Source organism: Choloepus didactylus, chromosome 4 (genome assembly GCF_015220235.1).
Source record: "Choloepus didactylus isolate mChoDid1 chromosome 4, mChoDid1.pri, whole genome shotgun sequence".
Lineage (NCBI taxonomy): Eukaryota > Metazoa > Chordata > Mammalia > Pilosa > Megalonychidae > Choloepus > Choloepus didactylus.
Genome location: NC_051310.1, coordinates 20,172,245 through 20,181,440, shown reverse-complemented (window position 1 = coordinate 20,181,440; position 9,196 = coordinate 20,172,245). Strand labels below are relative to the sequence as shown.

At 39.5% G+C, this 9,196-nt stretch overlaps 1 protein-coding gene across 12 annotated transcripts in view; it reads left to right on the top strand.

Annotated features, from left to right (window-relative positions):
• The first annotated feature begins 2,130 nt into the window (after nucleotides 1-2,130).
• The window catches only part of ZC3H14 (zinc finger CCCH-type containing 14), a 46,853-nt gene continuing 39,787 nt past the window's right edge, over nucleotides 2,131-9,196 (top strand). For 11 of the 12 annotated variants that reach the window (XM_037832127.1, XM_037832126.1, XM_037832123.1 and 8 more), the window contains exons 1-3: nucleotides 2,262-2,297; nucleotides 2,794-2,836; nucleotides 7,583-7,697. In XM_037832127.1, coding sequence (XP_037688055.1) covers nucleotides 2,262-2,297; nucleotides 2,794-2,836; nucleotides 7,583-7,697 — 194 coding nt within the window. Of the gene's footprint in view, nucleotides 2,298-2,793; nucleotides 2,837-7,582; nucleotides 7,698-9,196 lie in introns of all 12 variants that reach the window. The other variant, XM_037832114.1, reaches the window with a different exon arrangement.

The window sequence follows — 9,196 nt, the reverse complement described above, 5'->3', positions numbered from 1 at the left end:
TATCCCAGTCCTCCTAATGGTTTCTCTCAGGGCATCATCGTGACCACCTTCCTGGGGGTACATTGTGGTTTGTGAAGCTGCCTCTTGCAGGGAAGCCCCTCGAACAGTGTTGGCCACTTCTTGTGTTGGCCACATTCTTTCATTCTCTATAAAATATTCTTTTGATAGTCTCTAGATTTTGACTGAGAACTTTGTTATCTATTAATGGCAAAGATATATTTTCATTCTAATTCTAAAGTGGTGGGTAAAGAAATAGAATTACTTTGCCTGTTTTTTTTGCTGTTGGACTGTGAGTGACTTGACAGCAAGGACTTGGTCTTGCTCATCTTTGTGCCCTGCCTCATGGCAAAGCTTCTGGTTCAGTGTTATCATTTAATCTTTAATCAAACATTGTCCTGTGATGAACCCATCAGTTAGAAATGCTTCATAAATATTAACATATTTAATCCTCATAATAACCCTATAAAGAAGAAGTACTATCATACCTACATCACTAATGAGGAAACTGAGGCACAGAAAGGTTAAGCTACTTATGTAAGGCATAATAATGAGTGACAGAGCAATGAATCAAACCCAGTATGGCCCCCTTGTCCCTGCTCTCACACACTCTGCTCTGCTGTCTCTTATCAATCTAGAATGAGTGCATGGCCACTGGATTTATCCATGAGGAATACTTCTGTAATTATGTCTTTAATTTCATTTATTCTACAAATATTTAGTTAGTACTTACTAGGTGTCTAGCATCCTGAAAGACACTTTGAATAAATACAAAGAACTAAGGAGATTCTAGTTTCGTTAGGGAGGAAACCTGTGCACATAACACACAGATGAAGTTAACATTACACAAAGTATATTAAGCATCATACTACCAGTTCCCACCTGGTTGCTGCAGGAATTCAGAAGGAAGAATTATGTGAGATTATGAAGGGACCGTGTGGCAGACAGATACTAGATGGCCCCATGATTCCTGCCTCTGCTATTTACACCCTTTATAACCCTCTTCCTTGAGTGACTTGATTCTAGCCAGCAGAATGTGGTAAAGGTGAAAGGTTTTTGCAGATGTTAGTAACATCCTAAGCCAGTAGATTTTGAATCAGGCCCTGGGTGGGTCTGAATTAATCAGGTGAAGGCCCTTAAAGAGGGGGTGGGGTGTGCTTCCTGTGCTGAGAAACATCCTTTCCCAGATCATTAAATGATCAGCTATATTGGAGAAGCCCACATTGCATGGAACTGTGGGCAATCTCTAGGACCAAAGGTGGTCTCTAGATGACAGCCAGCAAAAAGCCAGGTCCATCACACATAGAGCCATAAGGAAATGAATTCTGCCAACTTGGAGAAGCTTGGAAGAAGATTCTTCCTTCGTCAGGCCTCCAGATGAGAATGCAGCCTGCTGACACCCTGCTGCACCTTGAGAGATCCTGTACAGGACTCAGATTAAGCTGTGCTCAGATTCCTCACGTGGAAACAAAGATATAATAAATGTGTTTTTAAGCAAAAAAAATTGTGGTATTTGTAATGCAGCAGTGAGTAACTAATGCAGGCCACTCTCAGGAATTAGTGGACTCGGGGTAGAGAGGAGACCTAACTCTAGGTCCAATTCCAAAGTTTTGTGATCATGGACCGGAAGAATTAAGCTGCTATTTATAGAAACAGGAAGGCCAGGCGTAGAAACCAATTTGACCAGGGGAAGATGAGGACGAAGGTTGAGTTTTGATGTGCTGAAGTTGGAGAATGCGCAACTTACTGTAGTCAACTGGATTTCATTTGGAAACAGGGTCTTTGCAGAGGTAATTAGTTAAGATGAGCCTCCAGGGTTTAAATATCTCAACCAATACTGCACTAATAGTGGATGCTGGATTCCAACTTAGTTTTAACGTCAAAGCCTAGAATCTTCCCTTTGCACATTTAATTCATCCTAATTTTCCAAAGAAGAGTAAAATGAACAAGTGGGGGCTAGGAAAGAGAAGAGTGAGCCGCTCCACTGGAACCCCAAGAGGCGGAGAAGCCCTGGCCACCCACACGCCTGTGCCTTCCTGCTGCCAGCAGAGGGCGCCCAAGCGCAACTACCACAGGCCGAGGTTGCGCAGGCGCAGGCTGCCTCGCTCACGCGCGCCGGGCCAGCGGGGGCGGGGACACGCAGTGCGCGGAACCGAAGAAGGAGCGGCGAAGGTGGTGGCCGGGCCGCGGGGGTGGGAGTCCGCGCGGGGCTCCAGGTAAACCAAGCGCCGCGTAGTGCCGAGCCCGCCGCCAGCCGCCGAGCCATGGAGATCGGCACCGAAATCAGCCGCAAGATCCGGGTGAGGCCCGCGTCGGCCGGCGCCGGGCTGGGGCGGGAAGCGGGCCCAAGGTGGGCCGCGGCGGGCGGGCGCGCTGTTGTCAAGAGTAACGGGGACGGTGGGCCCGGCCTGGTCGCCGCGGCCTGGCGCTCCTGACCGGGCCGAGGGGCCGGCGAGTGGCGTCCCCTCGGTTGGGTCGCTGAGGCTTGGGCGCAGACGCGGCGTCGGACAGCGCGGCGGGCGAGCGGGTCTACAGCTGAAGAAGTAGCCGCCGGGAAACGGAAGGACGCGTGCGAGGCGGGCGGGAGTCACGCACAGGCGCGCGCTGAGCAGCTCGGGGTTCGCTCTCCGAGGTGGGCGCCGCGGGGGCGGGTCCGGGGGGGGGGGGTGCCAGGCGCCTCCCCGCCCCCACCCAGGCTGCCGAGGGAGGGGCCAGCGGTGCTCGCACCAGCAAAGTTGCCTTGTTTTCCCAGAGCCACTTTTCTCAGATGCATATTTTGTGTTTTTTCCCCCATAGAGTGCCATTAAGGGGAAATTGCAAGAATTAGGAGCTTATGTTGGTAAGTTTGGTTGTTTTTTTGTTAGCTTAATAGAATTTAGTGTTTGCAGCGAATTCAATTTTAGTGAATGCGTTTTCTCCATCGTACTTTGAACACTGGACGACCCTTCCACCGTCTTCAAATCTGATACTCCACTCCCTGGTTCTTTTCCTTACGGTCTTTTCATTGAAAGCTTTCTTTGCAACCTTGTTTTTTGCAAACCCGTTCTAATATGGTGGTTTGAGATTGTTTCGGTTCCTTCCTTAATGCTTTCGTATTTTCTTTAATGTGCCTTAGTGTTTGTTCGGTTTTATTCTGTCTGTTTTATTCTTGTTCCTTTCTTCTTCACCCTCCTTTCCAGAACTATTTTTTTTTTTTTTTGGATTTGCATGTAATGGTTCAGTAAACTTTACTTTCAGATTTCTTACTTTCTTCCTAATCCTTTCTCTTTTACCTAGAAATAAAGATAAAAGAAGAGGGCCCTCTCTCCTTATTCTTTTGTGATTTATAATTTGAGTGTTTGCACTGGGCAAGGTATTTTGCTTAATTGTTGTATATGCGTTAGCTCACCATAGTCCCCACTGAACACACTGTACAATCCCCGGTTGTACAGGTGAGAAAACTGAGCTTGAGTAGGGTGTTAGTGCATTGAGACTTGGGTCTATTTTACTCCACAGCTGGTACCTCCTCTAAGATGAATAGCTACCACTAAGGACAGCAGTTCACAAAGTGTGGGAGATCCAAAGGTATCTGAAGCCCTAGTATTTCATATTAATACTAAGATGGCATATACCCTTTTCACTGTGTTGACTTTTGGATTGTGCACCAGCAGTGGCGGCTAAAACTGCCCCTATCTTAGCTTGAATCAAGATAGTCACACCAAATTCTACTAGAAATCATAATATTTTTCACCACCCCCCACTTTTAGTTAAAAAAAAACCCAAGCCACTTTCACTTGAGAATGTCATTGATGAAGCAGTAAAATATGTTTTTTAAAACCTTGGTGCTTGACCATACATCTTTTTAAATTCTGTGTTAGGAAATAGGAAGCACACATAAAGCACTTCTGCTGTATACTGCTGTATGTTAGAATATGATGGTTTGCTAAGGAAAGCATTTATGTGAGTAAGTTGAGAACTGAGCCACGTTTTCACTGGAATATCGTTGTTAACTTCTAAGAAGAACCAGCAAACTGGTCATGCACACTTGGGTATTTGGCTGACATTTTCTTGAAAGTGAGCAAAGGAAGAGAACTGATAGGCTTTGTTGCTAATAAGAAAAGCTGAACTTAAGTAGGAAAATTAGAATTTTGGAATATTTGTATCTGCCTCCAGCAGCATCCTTATAAAGACTTTCTGATGAAATCAATGGCGATAGTAAGGAGTGTGATTCCTTTATATTGTATAATGAAATATATCAACATTCGGACTGTTTGGATAGCTCACTGAACAAGTATTTTCCAAAAGGAAATAATGTTACAAAATTGTACATGGGTAAAAGAGTCATTAAGAGTACAGATGAATCAGTGGTTTTTCCTGTAACAGAGTACAATAAGGTCATTGATGGGGTTTTAGATTCCACATTGCGGCTAACCTTTAAGAAAGCACAACTTGTTCAGTTTTTGTTTAGCATCACAGAAGACTATCCACACTGAAACAACTGTTAAAATACTCCTGTGTTTTCCAACTACTTATCTGTTTGAACCAGATTTTCACATTCTTCAGTCATAACATAACAGATTAAATACAGAAGCAGAATTAAGAATCCCAGTTGTTGTCTTTTCCAGTTTTCGTGCTAAATTTGTTATAATGTTTATATTAGTATAAATGGGTTTTTGGTATGCATTATCATTTTTAGATGAATTGATCACTTTTTGAAATTTCTAAGCTTTAATTTCTATACAGTAAATATCGATAGATATGACCTGCATAAACAAAAGCAATTTGGGTCCTCAATAATTTGAGTATAAATGGGGCCTGAGACCAGGAAGTTTGAGAATTGCTAGTGTATGGAGTACCTACCACATGTTGGACACATTTTCATAAATTATCTGTAGGTAGGATTGTTGTAAGACTTTAACAGATGAGAAAATTGAGGCTCAAAGAGGTTAAAGGTGAAACCAAACCAGGATTTACTTATTCTTTTATTCATTCAGCACTTAATGGATGGCAGCTATGTGCCTGGAACTTGCATTTGTTTAAAATAAGAAATCCACAGAAATCCCGCAGTAAAAATTTTCTGTATTCTAGCATGTGAAAGAAAACATGTTGAGTCTAAATTCAGTCTTATTAAGGATTCTTGTCATTTATCAAAAATCTCAACCCCCAAAACTTTTGACCCTGTCAAAAACTTAACGTGGTTCAATATGGAATTGGAATTGTAAAAGTACTGTATAAATTATAGTTTTCAAATAATTTTCTCGTAATTCTATTGGTTTCTGAAAATGATGGTAGGATGGTGATGGCAGGTAGTATTACTCCTTTTACAAATAAAGTCTTGGAGGATTAAATAGAGCTGGTCAGTAGTGGGTCAAAGAGCAAAGATATAATTGATATATAGAGGACTCAGATCTTCTAGGACCTTGATGTCTCTCTTATGTTGGTGAGCTAAAAAATAGGATCACTCCTGAAGGCTCCATTGAATTCTGTCTTGGCAGTTAAGACATTATTAGCACAGCTTCTCTACTTACTTGTCTCTGCTACTTGAGGACAGAGACTGCATATTTATGGTGTCCCCATGGCCTAGCAGAGAGCCTGATATTTCATAAATATTTATTCTGTGGGTAAACAGAGGTCACCATTAGACTGTAGTTGAAATAAAATAGTATGTGATATTTGTGTTCATAATTAGCTGCCTAATTGTGTGTATATATAGAATTGCCCTTTCAGGAAAGGATGACTTCCTGATCTTTTATGCTTACAAAGAGTCCTTCAAGGTTATGAAAAAAAAATCCTTCAATAAATATTTGAGTATCTATTTTTAAGGTATTGGGTAGGATACAAAGGTGAATAACCCCCTTTTTTGGAAGTGATAAGATCTTGGTTGTGTGTTTGTTTAAAATGGAGCACTTCGGCAAGATGGCAGTTATAATTCATTCAGAACCGTCTTTTATTCACCTATTAGAATTTTCAGTTTCCAGAACCTTAGAATTTTTACTGTTTTTTTTCAGTATGCTGATTTCACATGAACTTGTGAAATCATCAGAATTCTGTAGGAATGTATCATGACCACATTTATGTCTTTGGTAAGGTTCTTATTTTCCCATTGTATGGCAGTTGAGAGAGCAACGTACTAATTTCTAACAACGTTATTGAGATAAAAGTGACATACATTAAACTGCACATACTTAAAGTATACAGTTTTGTATGTTTTGATAAATGTACACCCATGAAACCATTACCACAATCAGGATAATGAATATAGCCATTCAGTTCCTCCTCTGGCCCTATCCTGTCTCCAGGCAGCTACTGATGTTATATAAAACTTCAGAAAGTACAAACTAAAATATAGTGACAAAAAAAGTCTGTTTTCATTACTGACTTTATTAAGGAGAAAAATTAGCTCTACGTATGGAGATTACATTATTTATGGGGTCCACATGGCCTAGCACAGAGCCTAATATTTCATAAATGTTGATTACATGGGTAAACAGAGGTCACCATTAGACTCTAGTTGAAATAAAATAGTATTTTTTGTCTGTTGACCTTTTCTGAACTACCAGTGGCAGCACATAGTAGGTACTCAAGAAATCTTTGTGTAAATAAGCTGCTAGACTTCTGTACCAAAGTTGCCAGAAAGCAGCGAGAGCTTTGTGATGATCTACAAAGAGAATAATCAGTAACTGGATACTTGACCTTGCCTGTATTTTCTCACATCATATTGCATGCTTTCATCAAATATTCTTATTTTTCTTTCATAGATTGGGCTTTCTCAATATATTTGTGCTTTCTTCTAGTACTGGATTTTTTATATTTCTCCTTGAAATGTCTGACAGTACTTCTGAAATGAACCTTTTCTGTCTACTTAGAAATATTACCAGTATGTAAAGTATTAAATCTAAAGGAGTTTTTTCTTGGGGGCTTGGGGGTTAAAGATGAATTTGCTTCTTTACCTTCTTACTGTGGTGTTTTTGTTTTTTGTTTTTTTTTTGGTCCTGGACCTCCCTCTTCATAATCACTGTGTAGGAGGGTGTGGAGAGTAAAACAATGAGTTCTGTGAAAATTATTTTAATCTTGAAAATTGAGTCCTTTAAATGATGTAGAGTTTTGGGGTGGTTTTGCTTATTTGAGGTTTCTGCAGGTTTGTTATTCTGAGTAATTGAAATTTGTTTTTACCAAAGATAAAGATATTATCTTGAGGAATGAGTATCATTTTGAAACATTGCAAAGAAACACAAAGCTAAACAAAACTTTCTTTTTGGGGACTGTCTAGATACTTTCTGGAAGCTTCTCTGAAATTTATGAGCATTTATTTAAAAGATTCCTTTAATGGAAAGGAATGTACTTTCAAGTTTGATACTGTTATTCAGAATGTCTAGTTATAAATATTGATTAGTTATTCCCATTTCCCATCCTTCCAGTAATTGAAATACTTATGGAATAAAAAAGAAAAAATTAAATTTATGCTTTCTTTTCCAACATAATTCTAGTAGAGCTGAAATATTGATTCATCTTAGAGTTACATCTGTATTTTCAAGTAGTCAGCTTTTTAATGCAAGAAAATAGTGAGGAAAACATAAAGTTATGATATACTTTTTCTTCTAAATAGACGAAGAACTTCCTGATTACATTATGGTGATGGTGGCCAACAAGAAAAGTCAGGACCAAATGACAGAGGACCTGTCCCTGTTTCTAGGGAACAACACAATTCGATTCACCGTATGGTATGTTCTTGAATATCTACACCTTAGACCAAAGTTTAGCACAAGCCAGAGTAGGCATTCTTTCTGTTTTTTGACAGGCAAATTAGGTTCAGTCTGGGGGGGCAGGTTGTGAGAGATGAGGCACAGCCTCTGGAACCAGAATGCCTCAGTTTCTCCATCTGTAAAATGGGGGTAGTAATCACTTCCTTCGTGGAGTTGTGAGGATTAAGTGAGCTGATACATGTAAAGTGCTTATAACTCCACCTGTCACATAATGAGTCCTATAGCCATTATTATTATTATTATTATTATTATCGTTATTATATGATGAACTTCTGCATCTTATAATTCCTTTCTGCCCACCAAAACCAGTATATATATTGTTTGGACTGGATTGGTTTCCTATATTGCTTTCTCCAAGTTCACTTAGGGAGCAAGATTTTTCTTTCTAATTTTCTTTTTCTTTCTTTCTTTTTTTTTTCTTTGTTTAATTCATGCCTTCATTTGGCAAAAATTCCATTCATCCTTAAAGTTTGGAATTTTAGAATAGGCAACTTTGTTTGCAAATATAAATTAATATTATACTTTTGAATGTCCTTTTTCAAACCACATATACCTTTAGTTGGGAATTACTGATTGAAAACCAAACGATTCAGTTTATGAAAGCCAGATTCTGGTACTTAACTAGGTTTGAGGCACAGGCAGGGAGGGATGGAGGGGAGTAATGTGAGACTTATATGCGGGAGGACTCATATGAGAGCCCTTAGACTGAGATCAACCAGTTACAGCACAAGTTGATGCTGGAGTGAAAGTTGAGTGAGTAAAATGGCCTGCTTAATTTATCTGGGAGAAGATATCTGAGGTACTAAGGAAGTAGATGAAGCTGGTTAATTTTGTGCTTTTAAACCAGCATTTGTCTTCAAGGTGTTTTTGCTCCAGTAGGCAACTGTATACTTGACAGCTCTCTTGATACCTTCTTGAAATTCTGTACTGTCTCTGGGTTTGTATTACATCTTGAAGAACATTGTTAAAGTGCAGTGGTCCTCAAATGTTTGGGTATATGCACTCCTTCAGCATGGGTGATCTAATCTACTTGTTACAGTTTGTCCCCATACTTTACAGAAAGAAAAAGAAAAAAAAAAACAATGGTGCTTTTTGACTGGGGAAATCACCATCATTTTCTCTCTCTTTTTATTTAAGTCTGCAGCAGAATAGGTATTTATTTTGTTTCATATACATTTTTTAGTTAAACATTTGTTTAATTTTGGGTTTAATTTGAATACCACTGATTTAATATGGGCAGTTGACGTAGTAGATCCTTTCCCAGGTAACTTGAGGAAATGCTTTAGACAGATTTCTTATATAAACAGGGTACTAACTGAATCTGAATTTAAAATGAAATTAATATAACTTTCTTATTTTACCATAATTTCAGTTCTTTGTCATGTACTTAAGCAAATAATGGTGTCTTTATTTTGGCACTTTTTTTCCTAAGTTAAGTGTTCATTAACACCAACCGT